General features: G+C 37.9%; 3 protein-coding genes across 3 annotated transcripts; 1 reads left to right on the forward strand and 2 right to left on the reverse strand.

Annotated features, from left to right (window-relative positions):
- Nucleotides 1-483: 483 nt before the first annotated feature.
- On the reverse strand, nucleotides 484-13872 carry LOC121952796 (zona pellucida-like domain-containing protein 1). The gene is made up of 10 exons (XM_088088799.1): nucleotides 13779-13872; nucleotides 12014-12240; nucleotides 11753-11937; nucleotides 7282-7354; nucleotides 6653-6750; nucleotides 6266-6346; nucleotides 4716-4887; nucleotides 2077-2194; nucleotides 1901-1921; nucleotides 484-1289 (listed from the first exon to the last, which is right to left on the reverse strand). The coding sequence occupies exons 1-10, from the start codon at nucleotides 13870-13872 to the stop codon at nucleotides 1132-1134; spliced, it is 1227 nt and encodes a 408-aa protein (XP_087944925.1). The 3' UTR covers nucleotides 484-1131.
- Nucleotides 13873-18946: 5074 nt separating this feature from the next.
- Nucleotides 18947-19869, reverse strand: hist2h2l (histone 2, H2, like). The gene has a single exon (XM_042481941.2). It carries the CDS (start codon nucleotides 19751-19753, stop codon nucleotides 19373-19375), a length of 381 nt encoding a protein of 126 aa, XP_042337875.1. The 5' UTR covers nucleotides 19754-19869; the 3' UTR covers nucleotides 18947-19372.
- A 126-nt stretch (nucleotides 19870-19995) lies between these two features.
- Nucleotides 19996-20839, forward strand: h2ax1 (H2A.X variant histone family member 1). The gene has a single exon (XM_042498860.2). The coding sequence runs from the start codon at nucleotides 20080-20082 to the stop codon at nucleotides 20464-20466; it is 387 nt and encodes a 128-aa protein (XP_042354794.1). The 5' UTR covers nucleotides 19996-20079; the 3' UTR covers nucleotides 20467-20839.
- The last annotated feature ends 867 nt before the right edge of the window (nucleotides 20840-21706 follow it).

Here is a 21706-nt window from a genome sequence, read left to right on the forward strand (position 1 = left end):
ACACTATTCAGTGTCCTTAAAAATGGTATAAAAAAGTCATTTTATAGTATGTTTTCCAAAATAGCAAAAAATACTGTCAGCGTATAGTAGGTCTTCATAAACAACATAAAAATTTATAGTATACAAATCATAGTATAGCAGGTCCTACAAACAGCATAAAAAAATACAAAATACAATAAAATATAATTATAATAAAATTGCCAAACTACAATATGTTGTAAAATACAAAAGCCTAAAAACGTTACAGTATAGTTTGCCTTTAAAAGTAAATCATCCATCATCGAAAAAAAAACCCCAAACTGTCATAGTATAGTATGTTGCTAAAAATAAATGAATAAATATACTGTATATATATATATATATATATATATATATATATATATATATATATATATATATATATATATATATATAAATGTTAGTGTATAACATTTCGTTCTAATTAAAATGTCATAGTATCATGTCATTCAAAATAATCTTCAAAATGTCATAGTCACAGCTAAAAGTACTTGCATAAAGCATGAAACGTACAGACGACATAATTTACTTCATTAAAATAGTACAAAATTACAGTCTTGCAGCTTTAAACCTCAGTTTTTTGCCATCTTCTATATGCATTGTTAAGAACATCCTAAAAAGTCAACATAAATAATAAATATATAAATTTTGCCAAACACCTTTATCAAAAACAAATTTTTAAAAATCTACTAAACCTTTAAAAAAACCACTGCAACTTCACAAAATGTGAGCAACAGTACCGATTACTCTGCTTCAGTCACAAACGTTTACTGACCTCAATCTATTACCCAAATATCAGTATATAAAATGTATGCAAATGACTACAACAGCCTGAAGCAGTGTGCAGTGCCATGTGTCCAGCTGTGTTGTTTCTGTCTGATTTGTTTGCAGGAGAGGATTAAGCTGTTATCACTAAAGCGTACCCAACAGTAAATATGAATGTTTTTCATTTTTCTAATTATCTGTTGCTTACCTGTATTAATGCCAACAGTTATCAAAAATGTCAGAGACTTTTGTTGTCATTCAGTCATCACAATGTTCACATGGTATTGTAAAGTGTACTGTATCAGTGAGTGAAACAGGACAAAATCCTTTCCGAGCTCTCTCTCTGCATCACTCCTGTTGGTGCAGAATCGTCTTGGTGGAACTGATAATGGAGTTATGCTTCTGGTAAACGATGAAAGCCACAAGAGTAACACAGATTGCTCCAATGATGCCTGCTATGAGTGAAACAGCCAGCACGGTGCTGTTCAAATGAGTCTGCTGAGCACCTAAAAAGATTAAGAATTAGACCATATACAGGGTTCCTACAGCTTAAAGAAAGTTAAATTAAAAACTTTTTAAGACTTTTTGTAAAAAAAAAAAAAATTTTTAAGTAAAAAAAAAAAAAATTAAAAAATTACAAAACAAAATGTATGACCAATTTTACAATAACAAAAACTGTCCTGTTTTCAGCCATACTGCAAAATCTTAGCCAAATTACACTGAATTTTCATTTTGCTATGTCAGCAAAAGAACAGTGACAGCTAGCGTGCAGACAGTGGATCCTCTGCTCTGAGCATCCTGACAAAAAAAAAGTGTTGTTTGTTCTGCTATTCTGAGCCTTTTTTTAAAACATGTTACCAACTATTTTGAGGTTTTACAATGCAACTATAGCTGCAACTATGCAACTATAAGTTATTATTGTAATTAATTATTTTACTGATTAATCCATCAGTTAATCGAGTAATGGTATGAGAAACATTTACTCGAATAATCTCTGGAAGCCTTAAAATTTTTGTCTGTATGATCAGCATGACCATATAATGCTGTTGTCCAACGTTTTATTTGATAAAGATAAAGGAAGGCAGGGAATGAATTCATGCTGGCACTGTATGCTTACCTCCAGATGCCATTGGATACCCTGTAAGAGAACAAGAGAAACTCTCAGTTCATTCATGATCAAAGGTCTTAACTCATTCAGACATGATTCAGCAAACATAACTATGCCTTCATTACTTGAGGCTATCTGAATTTCGAAGTGACATCCTATGAAGAGTGGACCATTCACATTCTCACCTTTATCTGAGCGGATAATGATGGGGCCTGAGCTGACGGTGGCCATGTCACTCACTGTGGTGCCCTGGTTGTCGTTGGCACTGCGGCGCCTCCTGGAGTCAGGGCTGCTGGTGCAGTTCTGTAGGTGAATCAGGTGATTTGGATTAGACCATAGACTGTATATAAAGACGGGTGACATGACAGCTCCCCCAAAATGTAAATTGTTAGTCTTGGTTACCCCCTGATGTCTGAATGCAGTATATGTCATAAAGACCGCCCCTCCATGTTTGTGAAAGAGACATAGGCCAAACTAAAAACTCAGAGTACACGCCAAATAAATCTTTCCCAAAGATGTTTTCTGTCAGGTTTGTCTGTCTGGTTCTCAGTGACATCAGACTTTATCAGTCAAGCAAAGCTTTATCATACAAGCAAAACTTTAACACAAAGTGCTTCATACAATAAAACCAAAAGTCCTCAAGCAATTAATTTAAGAGCTAAAATAACAGAACTCATTAAACCAGGAACTGAGGAAATACTACCATAAGTGAGGAAAACCAATAGATAAAAGATAGAAATAAATAAATATAATATAAATCATAGGTAAAATAAATGAATAAATACAATCCTCTAAATAGTTGGTAAATTGTAAATTTAAAATAAATAAATAAAAGGATAACATAACAAATAATAGATAAAAATGTTAAAAAATAATAAAATAATATAGCATCTGGTAAAACAAACTAAAATGTACAAATAAATAGTCAGTAACTAAAAAGGTAAAATTCAGTTAAAATTTATATACAGTCTATGGATATACGGTTTATGGATTAGGCAGTTCTCTAGTAGAATTGAAGTGAAGCAGTGGTTCCCAACTGGTCCATTCTTGGGGTTAAAATTTCACCTTTGTCATTAGTTCAAGGTCCGCACATTATAAATTGTCACATATTTAGATTGAAAGAGTGCACTTGATTTAGAATTATGCCAGTCAAATTGGATCTGGTAGTTCAACACAAATATTGGACAATTTGTTTTGTTTTCCATCTGAAGTTTTAAAGTTTCAGTGACCTCCGCAGGACATTCAGTGTGACAGTGGCATTCACTTAATATAGTAAAATAGCTAATGGTGCCAATGATAGGTTGTAAATGTGCAACATCATTTTTTGCTGACACTAGATATCAAACAAAAGTGAGTGACTGTGTCCTATCTAGTTGCTGTGAGCTGTAAATTCATTCAAAAAGTCCCCAGAAATACACTGCACAGCATTCTGACGAGTGAAAAATAAAAATAAATAAGACTGCTCGAATGACTGCTTTGAATTTCCTACTTTCAAGGGTCAGTCTTAAGATTTAATGTCACAAAATGAAAACATGTTGGCTTAGAACACAAAGAAATAAAAAAAATTGCAAGAATAAACAGAAATAGCGCTTCAAAATCAAAGTTCTGAGCCAGAAATTCACTGTACTAAAGTTTTGGTCCCTGATCCACACCCCACTTTTGGACCACGACCCACCAGTTGGGAACCACTGCCCTACAGTGAGTATTGAAATTGAGATTCCCATGACAGCTTTCCATGAAAATACACTAACTGCTATACATTAAAATTCTATATTTAAATCCATGGCATGATAGAATTTGTGCAGCCGAGTGTCCAAAACAATTTTGCCTACATTGGGCAAATCTGCACCTCATGATTTATATCCAATGCAACTGTTTAGTGCTACTGGATGGAAGTAGTCTGCCCTGTATGAATGCAGAAAGTAAGATTTCAGAGGTTGGAATGTGTAGCAGGAAGCCTGGATTTTTCATTCCGTCCATGGATGGATGATTTAACAGGTCCACTGGGCACAGACTCAGAGGCCCAAGTGTCAGGGGGCCCCCTGCTACACAAAGAAATAACTACACGAAGGGCTAAACAACCTCACAGAGACAGAAAAAGACTACAAAGTGACACTAAATGACCAAAAAATACACAAAATTATCCTAAAGACTCCCAGTTGACTTAAAAAGACAACAACAACAACAACAACAACAACAGAAAAAAGAAACAACCACAAGGAGACACAAAATGAAAAAAAAGACATAAAGTTCACCTGAAAGAGTCACAAAACAGGTTGCTCAGCTGGTAGAGCAGGCGCCCCATGTACAGAGACTGTGTCCTCGCCACAGTGGCCGTGGGTTCGAGTCTTTGGCCCTTTACTGCATATCATCCCTTCTCTCTCTCCCCCTTTCACACTATATCTGTCTTATCAAATAAAAGCACTGAAAAAGCCCAAAAAATATGTCTTTAAGAGTCACAAAACGACCACACGGAAACCCAAAACCACAAAATGATGCACAATGACTACAAAGAGACACAAAACCACCACAAGTCTGTGTCTTGCTCCCATATATAGTAGGAGATGTGGTGGGGCCCTTTACATCTGTGCCAGGGGCCCATTATCTCATATTCTGCCCACGATCAAGTCAAAACCATAGTCACAATCTTTTCATAATGTTAACAATACTGTAGTTTCCATGTGTAGATATTGTAGAAAGCATGATTTTTTTTTTTGAAGACATTGGATCCAAAGTAGTGTTTTGCAGAATTGACCAATATCAAAGCTCTTGTCTGGACAAATGTTTGCATTTGTGATGTTTGCATCTGAAGGCAGCATCTGACCTGGGTGAGTTTGGGACAGAAGGTGTTCACGCAGAGCCGGGTGGCGCAGTGGACATAGTAGGTGGAGATTATTGCATCTGTGCTTTGGACAAAACGGAAAGCCTCAAAGGAGAAGCGGGCTTCCTGCTGCACTCCGTTGACTCCCATTACTGTCTGGCCATCCCGGTTACACCTGGAAGAGGACCGAAGGTGAATGCAGAATTTTTTTTTACCTGGTTTCAGTCTGAAAATATATTTTTTTTTGATATTCTCACAACTTACCCTCACACAGTGGTGTGTCCAGACTTTTTATTTATTTTTTTTTACTGTGGTGCCCCAAATAAGGCACCGAGTTATGCAGGAGTGGCATGAAGTATGAGTGCTGCTTTAGGCACATGCATTAGCAAAGCTTTAATTTACCATTTTTGTCTCTACTACTCATACTACTACTCAATACTAACACTGCAGTTTCTAACATTCCTGATTGTAGATTAGTTTAAAAGATTGATAGATCTACCAATCACAAAAAAACCAGAGTGACACCACACAAATGTAAAATAAAGCTTTGCTCCAGGGCTCCATTGCAAATCAAAACAGATCTTCTTCATCTTCTGTGACTTTTTGGCAGGCTAGCCACTGCTGTGACACATTACTGCCTCTCAGGTTTAAGACTGAATTGCACCTATAGACAAAAATTCAGTCTTTTCACAAAAAAAGTTCAAACTGACTGGGTAGATAGCCAATCATAATGGGGTGGCACCTGGGGTGGCCAGTCAGATTACAGGGTTGGCCCATACCCCTTAGACACGCCTCTACTGTTAGTTTAGCCCTTTAACATCTGGATCGACACCTGCTTTCTTGTGCTGTGTTCAGATGCCCTTTTATGACACCATTAAACCTCTGAAACCTGAGAAAATTGTTAGGTTTCTCCCAAAAACAAGAAATGTACCATACATTGCAAAAAAAAAAAAAAAAAAAAAAAGAAAAAAAAGTAAAAGATGACAAAAAAAGGACCTGACAATCCTATTATTGTATCATCATTTTCTTGTTTTTTTCAGTTTTTTTTTTAAACTTTTGTTTTTTTGTAGGCTTATTTAAAGGTAATTTACTTCTAACTTTTAGTTAATTTCTTGCTCAGTTTTAGGCCATTTCTTGTGAAGCTGCCGATTGGCTTCTGTCCATGTTTTTGAAATAAAATCAAGGGGTGAGCATGGGCTTGGTTCACAGGGGCTTTTGACGCTAAAACAGACTGATAGTGTGAAGGTTTTTCATGCACATGAAATGAGAGCACACAGAGACAAAAGCGTTGAGATTTTTGGGGATGGCACACCTGGAAGTCCACAGTAGACTTGTTATATCAAATATTGTAAATTGTGAAATTTCATAAACTATCAAACACTTAGGCCAGATTTATTCTTTAAAACCATGAAGACCATGATGTTAGACTCAGTGATCAGAAAAAGTGAATCATTTCTAAATATTATGTATGTGTGGAGAAGTTTTCTTATTTTTCTCTGAACCTTATTCGAGTTGTTTCACTTTTTATCTCTGAATGTATCCTGTTAACTCACCCAACAAAGAGATCGTGGTAAGTGGTGTTGACCGGGAAAGGCGAGGTTGTGGTGTAACATCGGTCCAGGAACACGTTGAATCTGCAAGGAGATTTGGTATCAGTAGCACAGATCGATAAAGCATGTGATATTTTGCCACTTTGTTGGTGAGATTGTATCTATAGGGACTAAAAGGGTCTTTGCTGTGGATTTGGGAATAGAGTTTTGGAAAAAGTACTTTCTTGTATCTAGAATTTTGATTGGGTAAGCCACTGTGGGTTCACTGAGCACCATTTTTCACAATATATTTATGGTTGAAACTGTTAGTATGTATTTGTATGTTAAAGAATTTAAAGGAAAAAAAAATACAATTAGTACACTTCAATTATTATAACTTGTATGAAGTACCTGCTGGTGAGGTTGGATGCCTTCACTTCTATAAAGATCCTGGTCTTTAGCTCGAGGCCTCCTGGAGGCATCTGCAGCATGGAGGAGTAGCCATTGTCCTTTACAGAAGAGAGAGAAGAACAGTGTTTAGATTGATATGTGTTGGTCATTTTTATAGATTCTTGGTTCCAGGATTATTCTAATAATAATAATTATTATTATTATCTACTTTGTATGTAGTATATTGACAATTGTTAATTTTGTGCGTGTTTTTTTTAATCTAAAAACATAATGCCATCATGACAAAAACCTGGCATTTAAATGGTTATGATTAGGACTGATGCTGGTTTAAGAAATTAACTCAATGGAAGTAGAAAATAATATTGTGTTTTAGTTCTTTTTCATTTAAATTTTTTAAACAAAAAGCTTGATATTGAATATTGCTTTTTGTGCTATTCAATATCAATATCATATTGCTGTGTAGTGAGTGCTCTTGATTTGTGTGTGTAATATTAAAGCAGGCCCTGGGGTTCATGCAAAACAGCCTTGTACTTGGAGGACACCTTAAAGGCCAGGTAATGCCAGTTTGTTCCTAAATGCAGCCATGGAGCCACTAAAGCAGCTTGGTGTCGTCACCTCACTCTTCTTACCGAGTAGAGTCTCATGCTCAGTGTGCTGATGAAACTCCCATTATTGTCTTTGACTGCCAGGCTGACCCCTGACCTGTTGGACAAAAAAAATGTTCTGTCAGGAGTCTGAAACTGTTACGGGAAAAAACCCAAGTTCTCAAAACCAGGTCATCTTTCATCTGATACATGTGGTACTCACTGAGGTGAGATTCAAGCCCTTCTGAAACTAGACATAAGTGGAACACACACCTCTGATGACGCTGGCTGATCCTTCAGGCATTACCACATATTGTAACTTGATACTGTTTTTAACATATAGTTGAGCTGAGCTGAGATTCATCCATCTCCAGTCAACTTCTCCATGAAAATGATTGAGTACAAGAAATCACAATTTGACATACACACTTTGTTTTAAGATCCTGACTACTGTGATTAGCTTACTATATTTAGATTGAGCAAAAATCTAAATGCAGCACTTTTTTTGTTCTCATTCTCCACAGGTTTTAAGTTAAAGATCTAAGACTTTTTAGGAACTCAATAGATATATTTCTCTCAAATTCTGGTTGCAAATTTGTTAAAATCTATGTTAGTGAGCAATTCTTATTTTCCAAAATAATCTACTTGACGTGGAAAAACAGCATTGTTACAGCACAGGTGTGCCTTGGGATGGTCACGATAAAAGGTCACTCTAAAATGTGCAGTTTGATCACACAACACAACTGGCGGGTTTACATTAACCCTTAAATTTTGCTAATTAAAATTGTGAAAATAAAAAAAAGTTTTCACGCTAGCATGAGGTGGTATTTCAGGCCATATTTTGCAAAACTGCAAAGGAAGCACTATTTTTTGCTTTTATAGGTCACATGATGCTATGGCTATGTGCTTCTCAGTAGGAACTGGCTCCCTCAGGCATGATGCAGCAGGTGCTACAAGAGGTGTTATTGCATCATATAACTCTTCAAAAGTTGAGCGGATAATGGCTGCTCGCCCGTATAAGGGACTTAGAGGGGCCTTTACATTGTGGCTCACATAAATTGCCTACATCACCTTCGATTGGAAATTATGATAGCTAGCATGGTGGCTGCAATTGAAATTCACCTGCTAATGTTTTGAAAATCTATTGCCATGCTTCTTGGAATGTTATTGCGAGAGGAGAAATTGCATAACATCACTCAGAGGAAAAGCAATCATCTTGCAATGGTGTTTTATCAACATTTGGAAAATGACGCTTAAATTTTACACAAATATGTAATAGAAACCTGCCTAATGACAAAGATGTTGCAAGATTTGAGGGAGCGTTGGCATTTTGACTGCAAGAATGTCCAGCAGTTGTTGCATGTGAACTGAATTTCACTACCATAAAACATCTCCAATGTCATTTCTGTGAATTTGGCAGTACATCCAACCAGCCTCACAACCACAGACCACATGTAGCCACACCAGCTCAGGACCTTCACATCCAGTTTCTTCACCTGCAACTTTGGGTCTTAATAACCGACTTGTGCGGTTGGGATGCTGGTTGGATGTACTGCCAAATTCTTTGAAACAACATTGGAGACATCTTATGGTAGTGAAACTGACATTAAGTTCAGCTCTTGTGGAACCCCCTGCAGCCAGCATGCCAATGGCACCACACCCTCAAAACTTGTGACATCTGCAGCATTGCACTGTGTGATCAAACTGCACATTTTAGATTGACCTTTTATTGTGACCATCCCAAAGCACACCTGTGTGGCAATCATGCTGTTTAATGAGCATCTTGATATGCCACACCTGTCAGGTGGATGGATTATTTTAGAAACTAAGAATTGCTCAGCAACATGGATTTTAACAAATTTGCAACCGATAGAAAAATATCTATTGAGGGCTGAAAAAGTCTTAGATCATTAGCTTAAAACCTGTGGAAAATGGGACCAAAGGTGTTGTGTTTAAATTTTCTTAAAGTGTTAAGTGTTAATTTATTGTCCAGTGTGTTGGGGTCATTATGTTACATTTCCTGTTGATAAAGTTTGAGTTAGCACTCTTCAGCTTTATTTTCCCAAACAGGGAGTTTGTGTTACAGACAAGTGAAACAGAACAAACTTGAAGATTAAAGAAAGTCAGAAAATGTAATATAAATAAATGATACATTTTCTAAAACCCACCATACAAGCTCATTGCATCAAAGTAAATTAATGACAGCACATGCATTATACCCAACAATCATCCATAATTAAAACATCACAATGGTCACATGTCAACTTGATATGGAAGACTGATCATCAGTTGACTCTTCCTGATTATTTCACAGTGTGAAAACATGAAAGATAACACAGTTCTGTCCCTCTGTTACACCTAGTCTTTCGTTGCTCTGAATCTTGAGAGGTTGGAGAGGACTCCAGAATGACTTGTTTTCTCATGACGGAAATGTGCAACAGATCTGGCAGTTTAACGCCTACAACCTCACAGGCCACATTAACTGTGTGATGCAGCCTGTTCTTGTCACCTGTTGAGAAAGTGCCAAGTAATAAGATGATGACTGACTGAACCATGAAATTAAGTTTACAATGCCTATGACTGGTCAGGTTAACCAGCCAGTTCTTCTTCTATTTACTACAAAGTGGAAAGGTAAAATGCATCTATAGCTGCATTTACGCTGCCTGTGAAAGGTGGAAATATCTTGCCTCGCTATTTTGTATATAATGTCCAAACATGAAGGACTGGACCAAATATTCTGCTATTAGTGTATTCATTAATTGGGTAGGCATTCAGTTTTCAGTTTAGGCATTCTTATGTTCTTTTTTTCTTTTTGCAGAGGATAAATGCTATTTCAGAGTTTGTGATACTGCTGATGCAACTGTCACACACACAGTAACAGGAATGATCATTTTACCAACAGTTATTATCGGGTGTATTGAACTAGTCGAGTCGCTTCTTGTTGGTGTGTCCAGCACTGGAATGCAAACACCCCAAGTGGAGCAGTTTCCTGCTGCACCGAGCAGGAGAATTTCAGTATCTTCCATAATGAGGACACTTATCAAATCAGACGCACAGTGAAATTTAACAGACTAATTTAGAACAGTGAACACAATTTGTAGCTCAACAAGCTCAACAAACTATACAAAGCTGTCAAGCAGGCGGAGGCACACCATGCTCTCGCTCACGTAACACTGAAGCTCCATGGTGCACAGTGTCTCTCTCACCTGAAAAGCTGAAACTGTCAAGGGTCAGGATCCCATCTCTCCCTCACATCCCTCATTCTGTGAAATGCACGGTCTCTTTCTCATTCAGCTCACGGTAAAATTCTGGGGCACAAGGTGTTGGCACGGAGTTCTCAACCTCCCCCCTATGCTAAACCTGGCCCATAAACCCTCTTAACTAAGGCGAGCATGCCCGTAACTCTGCGTCTCCCTCTATGTGCTACTATGTGGTTGATTCACCACCAAAACATCAGTCATGCTCCTCAGGAACAGCTAATGGGTGACAAAGCTGGACACCCCCCCCCCAGGTGAAGTTCTGTCAATATCGCTGGCCAGCTCACTCTCTAAAGTGGTTGCTCAGAGTGAAGAGCTTTGAGGCATGTCAGTTCCAGCTCAAAGGCCTCCAGAACTCTCTCCCAGGTGCCAATGATAGCGGCTAATGAGTCAGTGCAACCAATCCGTGATTGTGACATCAGTGCTAACTCTGCCTCCTACCACCTGCCTAAACCACACCCACAGCTGCAGGACACTTACAAACTACACATAAAGCCATCATAACAGAGACAGATGGGCAGACAACCCCAAAACACTATGCCTCCAGCCTTCATATCCAGCTACTGCTGGCAAAAAAAAACAAACATATAAAGCAAACCACACCAACAACATGCAGAGTCAAACCAGATTTCATTTTGAATTGGGAAAGCTACAGCAAAATGTCATACTTTGACATTTTTGCCTTGAATTTACAAACATCAATTGAAATTTCACACTTACTCTTGCCCTGTGTAAATTCCCGGTCTAAATCTTTAAACCCTGAGCAAATATTTAAAAAAACATGGGAAAAAAGGCAATGAGAAATTTGTCAAGGAATGTTCTACAAAATGCAAGAAATTGGTAGATTTATAAAATTATTTTTAATAAATGCTAAGGAAAAGTTAATTCATTAAGTATATTTAAGATTATCATCATTATCTATCTAAAATTATTTTTTTATAGAATTTCTTGTTAAGTTGCTCATTGCCTTCTTCCCATGTTTTTAAAAGAAATCAGCCATTTTTTATGGCACACAGTTTACAAAAACCATGACAGTGACGTAGCCCATATAACACTCATAGTCCCTCTTTTTAACACATTTGAGAATAATGAATTAGAGAGACAGAACAGTTTTTAATATTGATTCTACCTACCGACAGCAGTCAAGCAACACTTGAGTTACAGTTTCATATTTTTTATCAATATTTATATTTATATAGGATATTTTGAGCATATTTCAATATTGGAGAGTAAGTAATTTAACTACTGACGAGACTTACACGCTCATCTGAGTGTTGTTGACGAGGTACTGCAGTGGGTAGCGGCAGGAGAACCTGTACATCACCTCCTGGTGATAGGTAATGGCTTCTTTGCCAGGGTCCTTAGAGCAGATCATGCCTGAGATGCTGATGTACTGGACATTGGAAAAGTCTCCAAAGACTCCAGTTCCCACCTCATCAGAGACCTTTGGGGAGACAGAGTTTAGGTTAGAGAATTTGTTGTGCAAGTGAATTCTGCTGGCTGTATTTCAGAGAGCCTACCGAGAGCTTGCTGGAGCAGGCAGAGATCCCCTCCTCTGTGATGGAGAAGTTGAATTTGACGACAGGTGGGTCCGCCGTCCAGTCAGGAGTCCCTTTACACTGGTGTTTGGAGTGCTGGGAGTTAAGGGACAGCAGTGACTCATTGTATCCGTTGAAATAGATGGGACACAGAAGGATGTTGAGGTCCACTGTCTGAGAGCCGCAGAGGACCTCGATGTCTGAGTTAGCTGAACAGAGAGCGGATGAGACCAGAATGAACTTTAAGGATTCAGAACAGGATTCAGTCTGTGGCTGAGATACAGATCACCCCAGAACTGACACTTAACCAATAGACAGGTTTCCATGACGGATTTCTACAAAACTGTTCAAAATGTTGCTAAGACACGATCGCTAGATGACTGCATTTCCACTGAGTGATTCATTCCAACATTCCAAGAAGCATGATGACGGATGTTCAAAACATTAGCAGGTTTATTTCTACTGCAGCCACCGCACTAGCCTTCATTATTTCTAAGTGAAGGCAGCGTAGGCGTGTTATGCGAGCAATAATGAACACTTGGGAGCGGCCACATATGAAGGATTTCTAGGAGGTGATAGTTCACGGTTTCACAGAGGAGTTTTGGATGCAAAACTTCGGGATGATCCGCTCAACGTTTGAGTTGTTATGTGATGCAATAACACCTCTTGTAGCTCCTGCTGCATCATGAGGGAGCCAGTTCCTACCGACAGTAAAAGTTAATAAATGAAAAATATGAGCTAAAAACGTTTTGGTTACACTTTCTATGAAGACCACATCTATAATGTATTATGAATGCATTCATAGTGAATTATGATCCATTCATAATGCTATATGACTTGCATAAACATGCATAACACCTACTGATGCTCTACATAAACAGTCATAAAACATGATGTGACTTATAATTATTTAGAAGTAGCAAAGGTCTTATGGATGCTCTTGACTTGCTATACTAGGGGCAAGAGGCGTGTTATGGAGCAATGATGGAAAGGCAAGCTCCTTATAAGTGGCAATGGCCACATATGAGGGATTTCGAGAGGACGATTTTTACAGAGGAATTGTGGATTCAAAGCTTTCAGAAGAGTTATGTGATGCAATAACACCTCTTGTAGCACCTGTTGCATCATGTCTGAGGGAGCCAGTTCCTACTGACAGAAACATAGCCATCGCATCATGTGACCTAGAAAAGCCCCCCCCCCCAAAAAAAGTGTTTCCATTGCAGTTTAGTGAACCATGGCTTTTTCGAATCACCTGAAATACCACCTCATGCTAGCGTAAAAACTTATTAGCGATAAATGGGAGGTTTTTTTTTTAAGTGACGTGTTTCCATTAGGTGTATTTCATATTCGCAATTTCAATTTGCGCAATTTGAGGGTTACTGGAAACCCGTATTGTGGCAAACAGAAGTAAAACCTGCTGCTATTATAGCATGCAGTTGAGGGTATTAATTCCATTTGTAACTGTTTCTTTTCTTTGAGGACTGCACCCAGAAGACCTTCTTCTGACAGTGATAAATAATGCCAGCAGCTCCATTTTCAAACTCCCCACAGATGTAACAGACCGCCCCTCACAGATAAAGACCCCTCCTCAGATAGCCAGGCTGCTGCTGCGCTGATGCTGATTAGGTTGCAGCAGACAGAGAGGTGTGAAAGGAAGAGGACGGGGGCTGGGGGGCAGCAGGGGAGGAAGTCACAGCAGCTGGCAGATGAAAAGGATGAGAGGGTTAGCATGGTGAATCTCACTCACCTGGACTTCTGAATGAAGAGTGTCCGATGCAGGCATGTTCAGCTTGGGCGAGAAAGAGTGCAGCAAATTGATACGTAAGAAGGGTCAGCCACATTGTCCTCAAACTGCTGGGAAAAAACAAAATAAAACAAATGACAGAAATCAGAAGTGCATATGTTCCTCGTTTTGGATCATGTTAACCCTTTAACACCCGGATTGACTTATGTTTTATTGTGCTGCACTCAGACACCTTTCCTAAGTATTTAAGCCTCTGGTACCTGAACTAATTGGTTTGATTTTTTTTCTGAACATGGAGGAAAAAAAATTTAAAAATGCATGAAATTGTGTGCAAAAGGTGTGTGTGTGTATGGGGTGGGGAGCATTGAAAAAAATAAAAAATAATAATAATAATAAGAAGAAGATCCAGAAAAATGTACTTTTAATTCTGGCAATCATGTAAAGTCAAGTCAAGTCAATCAAGTAAAATTAAAATTCCACAGATTTTGTTTTAGCACTTTCTTGACGCTATTTTCGCGTTTGTTTTGTTTAATACTTTTTGCTTATTTTCAGGTAATTTTCTTGTTACTTTTTATTAATGTCTTGCTATTTTTTGTCCCAGGTTACAGTGCACACTCCATTTGGTGAAGCGTACACTGTAAGCTGGGGGTAATCCATTCATTGCTGTGACACTGTATGTTGACATTAACTCATAACTGATGTGTCAGTGGCATCAAATCTGGCTTGAATATTAAACACTGAATTAAGGACAAAAACAGAAATGTAGTAATAACACTTAGAGACACCTGTAGGACAGCTGTGTAAAGTCCAATTTAGGCTAGATCTGGCAGCTACAACAATAGTATCAATATATCTTGTAACAAATAAAAAAAAAAAAACAGCCTAAAAAAACCCAATATAAAATGATGTGAGATTTATGTTTGTGCCAAAAGCCTCTGAGAGCTCTTTCTTACCTTTTTTGGATGGTGACAGATTGCAGCCTCTTTCCCACAGTATGATTTTTCTGCGTCTGCTCTCACCTATGCAACTTTCAGCCATTTATACTGGCCTCCTTTCCAGCTCAAACTAGTCCACAGGAAACCCACTGAGAAGAAAGGGAAAGGTAGGAGAGCAACACAAACCTGTCAGATCATCTGACAGATGGAGAACAATAGGTGAACCTATAGTGTCTTTGGTCGGTGAAATATTATGTCAAGTAGCTGTATATTTAATTCATTTCAGCCATGACCTCAGCTGCCTTCATGTTTGTAGGGCAGGCGTCATCATGTACAGAAATTCTATTTTAAGAAGAATTTTCGCAAAGCGCTACAACAAATTTATGGTTGTGTTTTCTGAAATGATGTTTTGTTTCTGGAATTATAGTTGTGTTTTGGTAAATATTATTGTGTTTTGTGGTATATGTTGGGCTTTTCATAAATGTTGGTTTTCTAAAATGCCGTTGCGTTTCTGGAAATGTTGTGCTCTCTGAGATGTTTTCAAAAACGTATTTTTCTTTTTCTTTTCTCAAACATGGTTGTTTTCTGAATGCCATGTTTTCTGAAATGTTGTGCACAATTTGTTTTGTTTTTTTAATCCAATTGTGTTTTCTGAAATTTTGCTGTGTTTTCTGAAATATACTTTCTCATATATTGTTGTATTTTGTAAAATGTGTTTTCTCAGATGTTTTTTCTATGTTTTCTGAAATGTGTTTGTGTTTTGTGAAGTGCTGTGCATTGTGAGAAGTTTAGTTTTGTGAAATGATTTTGTCTTCTGTGAAATATAGATGTGTTTTTTTTAAAATGTTGTTTTATTTCATTAAATTATGTTGTTTTGTGAAACTTAGTTGAGCTTTTTTTTTTTTAAATGCAGATAGAGTTATTATTTTTTGTTAAATCTAAGTTGGTCACTGACATAATAAGATAAAAAAATATTAAAAAATATTAAGTGCTATATAACATCTAAGGAAAAACCCCAACCTTAAATATTTTCAGAACTAAGGCAACCTATGAAGACATTACATAATACATTGAATTGTTTCAGCCATATTTATGCAAGGATACCTAAAAAAGGCCATGCTATGAATTCTGCTCTGAAAAAGTTGTGTTTTTTTTTTGTTGCCACATCGCCCCTCTGCTGCCGGGGGCAACCACCTTTTGTTTAGAAATGAGGTCTCTTGCACATCATGTCAGACTTGGAGAGAAAGGCACGACCTGCCAAACAAAACCTCCTACAACTGTCACCTGAACCACAAATCCCCCCACATGCCCTCCAGGAATCCTGAGACCTCGTCCCAACAATGGCGTGAAGATGAGCTTACACAGGGCTTAACATTAAGTAGGTGTTCTGTCTGCCTTCCTCCCATTCAGCAGCCACAAGTGTATCTGAGTGGGTTATTAGACACAGGTTACCTCCCATATCTACTTTTTCTTAATCCTGGGAGCGCAAGCTTGAGGGGAACATAATGTTCATACAAACACAATGTAGGCTATGTGTGTGTCCTTATCATGTGAAATTCCTCTGTAATGACTCATGTTTGGCCAGAAGAGAAGGTTGCCATTGTTTGTTTTTGCAAACTATGAAATTGTTACATTTGCACGTTTCATAGGTATCATATCAACGTTTCTAAAGTGATGTGAGCTGACTTTGTCATCAGGAGGTGGAGGGAATGAGGCATGATGTGACACCTACATGAGATGTGTGCCAAACTGCAGACCAACAAACAACAAATCTGTTTTTTTTTGTTTTTTTTGTTTTTTTTTAAAAAGTCATTGCTGTGATTCTGCATCTTTTTAGAACCCTAATGTGTTTTTAGGGACCTATCACTGTTTAAGCATTTTTTAAGCCCCCAAATGTGGGTGTTTTTTGGCCCCGTCACTGTTTCTCCAGTGTTCTCTTTAGCTCACAAACCTGGGTGTTTTTAGGGACATATCACTGTTTTCCTAGCTTTTTTAGCCCACAAATGAATGTGTTTTTTAGTCACCTGATCCAGTTTTTCAAAATTTGTTTTTGTCGTCCGACTGTGTAATTTCTGTAATATGTCACTATTATTTTCAGTGGGTTCGCCTTCAAAAACCATGTATTTTAAGCGAAAACATGATATTTTATTAACCATAACCAGGTGGTTTTTATGCCTTAACCAAATAATTACACATTAACCACAGCATTGTTGAAAAGTTGCAAAAAAAAAGAGACAAAGTTCTGCTACATAATAATGTCCAAACGTATCATATCCTGGATTCGCAGAAAATGGCAGCATTTTTTCTAGCCACTAGATTGGTTTTATTTCATGTAGATCTGGAGAAACTCTTGCAGAATATATATTATATTATTTATTTATTTATTCTATTGTGAAGTTCTTCCTTGCAAAAAAAAATCCATATGTTGCAACATTTTAATTATGTTTTGAAAAAATAATCTATGTTCCATCTGTGTGATAACAAAAACATGTTCACTTCTTTAGACAAAGCTCTCCTCTCACTGCATGTAGGGAATGTTTCCCTGTCCAGCATCCTTTCTCAATGGTTTCTGTTTCCATCACCTTGGGGAACAACAACTTAAATATTCAGTTAATTCCTCATTGAAGCTGCTCCTTTCATTGTACGTGTCCTTAACAAAATCTGCATTATATCACAAAGATCCTGTTCTGCTTTTGTTCAATATTAGTCATCAATTCATATCTTGTCCTTTATCAAATTGCCATGATCTACTTAATGCAAATAAGGACTTTTAAAATTAAACCCCATTCTTTCTCTTCACTGACATAGTACTGGCAACTAGAATATAACACATCAACACATTTGATTAGAATTAGATAATAAAACAGTAATCTTAAAATAAGATTTGAAATGTATTTAATCACTTAGCTTTTAAATATATATATATATATATATATATATATATATATTTCTAATATCACTTTAATCTGAAAAATATACATAATTATGAATAAGGGCTGTAAACCGATCATTTTCTTTTAAAATCAAGATTAATCGCAGAATTTCCATAGTTAATCATGATTATTGTCTTGAATCCCTACGTTTTTTTTTTTGGGGGGGGGGTACACTTTCATATTTCTTTAGGCTACTCCCATAAGATTCTGAGTACATAATTTTCACACAAATATTTAATCATACACTTGGACTCAAATGTCTATATGGGTATGTCGTGGTAATGGGACATTTAATACCACAGTCTACTTAGGAGATATTTACAGTAGAAACCCCAACTGGAGTGAATGCTTAAATTTGAGTTTAAATGGCAAACACTAAAATTGTTTGCATGCACAATACCCCTATAGTGAGAGTACCTGCTTTCCCCCATTTTAAGTCACCATTAGTGTCCCTCCGTTCCAGCACTTCTTGGTGTGACCTATAACATTACCTCACTAATTACCACTCACTCACTAATAAACCTGCAAATTGGCATGATTTCTTTCCTTGAACAACATGGGAAGAAAAGAGTGAGCAGCAAAATAAATGACACCTAAAATTAGCAAGAAATGAAAGAAAAGTAGTAAAAAAAAAAAAAAAAAAGCAGAAAAGAAAGTTTAAAAAGAACAAGGAATTGACCTGGAAATGGTGCTTCAAAATTTAATTTTATAACAATATTAAATATGCAATTATATATATATATATATATATATATATATATATATATATATATATAGAGAGAGAGAGAGAGAATTCTAGTTTCTTGCAATATGTGGAAAATTTCTAAACCAAGTTGCATGTTGCCCTTTTCCCCAATTTTTGAAAGAATTTGCACCTGTTAGCTCAGGGTTCAAATGTTTAAAAACTTCTTAAAGGACCAAAAAATTAGCAAGAAATTCTTATAAAGTACAAGAAAATTACCTGATAATTATTTTAAAAAAATTGAAATTGAAAAAGACAGTTAACAGAAATGACCTCCATGAAGTGCTTAAATAACATCATTCTGTAACATAAATATATGAAATAAGAGTTTCGCCCTCACTTTTCTTCTTTTTCCCATTGACATTTTCCCCTAGTATTTTTTTGTGCAATTTCTGGAACATTTTAAGACATTTCTCAAATTGCCCTTTTCTTTCATGTTTTTGAAAGAAATCACTTCAGTTTCTTTGAGGAAAGCACAAAAAAGTTATGTTGCTCCAGGTATCAAAGGGTTAATGCAAATATTAATTTAAGCAGACTAGAAACAGAAACATAACACCTCACTGGTAGCAATAAGTCACAGCTTTAATCTCACAACGTCTGTACCGACTGTCCCATTACAATTCAGTCTGGTAGTAATGTTTAAGGTGCATGTTTACATTATTACAATGGTTCGAAGCAAAAGACACATTCACAGTATAAGAGCACTGACTTACATTCGTCATGAATTTATTCAATCATTTGTTAAAAACATTACACGTCATGAAAAAAAAAAGAAAAAGAAAACACTGAGTTAAAACAAAATGGCAGGCTACAGTTCCAATGAATCACAAGACATCCACCGTAAGGCCTGGGCTGGCTGGCAATGGTGCAAAAATCACAAGTTGGCAAAATTAAAGGGCCGACACGGCGCAGAGGGTTTAAAGATCGTCCCGGTGCTGATCTGGCGGCTGTTGCCCCCCTGCGTGTCCAGCCTGTGTCCGTCTCCTTTTATTTGGAGCTGGTGTACTTGGTAACGGCCTTGGTGCCCTCGGACACGGCGTGCTTGGCCAGTTCCCCGGGCAGCAGCAGACGCACGGCGGTCTGGATCTCCCTGGAGGTGATGGTGGAGCGCTTGTTGTAGTGCGCCAGGCGCGAAGCCTCCCCGGCGATCCGCTCGAAGATGTCGTTGACAAACGAGTTCATGATGCCCATGGCCTTAGAGGAGATCCCTGTGTCTGGGTGCACCTGCTTCAGCACCTTGTACACGTAAATAGCGTAGCTTTCCTTCCTGCTTTTGCGGCGTCTTTTGTCTCCCTTTTTCTGGGTTTTGGTCACGGCCTTTTTGGAGCCCTTCTTGGGCGCAGGAGCTGATTTTGCAGGATCAGGCATTTTCTCTTTCGTGCGTGGATATCTGTGGAACAGCAGGGAACGCGCACGGCTCGTGTCGCCGCCCAGTCTCCAGTCCTTTATTTATAACGTGGCTGTACAAATCAGTGTGTGCCATTGCTCCTCTGTGATTGGTGCATCGCTCAGCAGAGGACAGATATTACTAGAGGGCGCGCTCTGCCATTGGCTCCTTCATTTCAGTTTCAATCGGCCAATCAGAGAAGCCTTTGCAGTTTATATGCCTTTACGCACAAAGACATTACGTAAAGGTCCGAGCCCTTCGTCACACTGTAGAAGCAGATCACTCGACAGATTAATTTTTAAACATAATGTCTGGCAGAGGGAAAACTGGAGGCAAAGCCAGAGCAAAGGCAAAGTCCCGCTCCTCTCGCGCGGGACTCCAGTTCCCGGTGGGTCGAGTCCACAGGCTACTGCGCAAAGGCAACTATGCGGAGCGCGTCGGTGCCGGGGCCCCGGTGTATCTGGCGGCCGTGCTAGAGTATCTGACCGCTGAGATCCTGGAGCTGGCAGGCAACGCGGCCAGGGACAACAAGAAGACCAGGATCATCCCCCGGCACCTCCAGTTGGCCGTGCGCAACGACGAGGAGCTCAACAAGCTGCTGGGAGGTGTGACCATCGCGCAGGGAGGAGTGCTGCCCAACATCCAGGCTGTCCTCTTGCCCAAGAAGACGGAGAAACCGGCCAAGAGCAAGTAAAAGACTCCCCGCGAACCCCCGGAGCTCAGCCCGGAGCCGACCACTTTTTCATATCAGTGTTCTTTTTTGGGGGATAATCAACATTTCAAATAGGGGATAGTGTGCGATGTTTCCACAGTGAAAACATTCAACCGCTTCTCATCTGGACTATTCATAGACTGCTCAGTGTTTGTGTTGTCGGCTCTGGAAAATGGAGGCGTTGTATGAAGGCTGGGAATGAAGGCCGCGAGAAAAAAAAACAGTTCTTAATATGGACCAATTCTAAAAGGAGGGGGGATTTAGTTTGCTGCTACAAACGTTAAATTTGTTGTATTGTTTTATGTCATGTTGTTTGAATAAAGATCCTGCAGCCTTTTGGCACAGGGAGAATACACTCAGTGTTTATGTATGTTGTCATCCGGGGACTTTTGGTCACACAGGCGTATAAATAGGCTGCAGCTTCTCCAGCATTTACACCGGTACAGCACACATTTCGCACCTGGGTTTTGGAAAGAAATACCTCAAACTAAGTTTTTTAAAAAAGCCAAAAAACCTTTTTAAGTTAAAAAAAAAAAACCCCTAATGTGAAGACAATTTTCAGGTTATTTTCTTCATCACCTTTGATTTTTTATTTTATTTTGTGGGACACAATACAAGTTAAATCTACAATAATTGTACTTAATCAAATTTTCCCAAACAAAGATTAAAAAAATCTAAATCTACTAATTTGCCGAACATTTCTTGCCAAGATACTTATTGCCATTCCCCTCATGTTGAAAGAATTCAAACCAAATTGCTCAGGATTGAATTTTGAACATTGAAAGGGTTAAATACAATAAGTCTGAAATACACTGTGGAAACAAAATTGTTATTTTGAAGATAATATACTGTTTATATATTTTTTCATCTAAAAACATGGTATTATGACAAAAACCTGCACTTGTAAGGGTTAAAATTCTGAAATTTAATGAATACTTGATATTTATGATCAGGACTGATGCTAAAAAAAACCAACTCATAAAACAAAGTAGAAAATCATATTTATGTATAATGTTTTCTACATCTTGAGTTTTGAAAAGTACATTATGTGTACAGAGTGTTATGAGTGAGTGTTTGACACTGCACAAAAAATAATTATGTATGAAAATCAATGTCGCTGCGATTCATTGACATATCCTAGGCTGTGTTAGTCCAAAAAAATCGACTTAACATGTAGTATATTGTATGGTATATAGTTTAGTATATATAGTATATAGTGTAT

Source organism: Plectropomus leopardus, chromosome 15, assembly GCF_026936395.1.
Source record: "Plectropomus leopardus strain MGB_pleo_1.0 chromosome 15, ASM2693639v1, whole genome shotgun sequence".
Classification (NCBI taxonomy): domain Eukaryota; kingdom Metazoa; phylum Chordata; class Actinopteri; order Perciformes; family Serranidae; genus Plectropomus; species Plectropomus leopardus.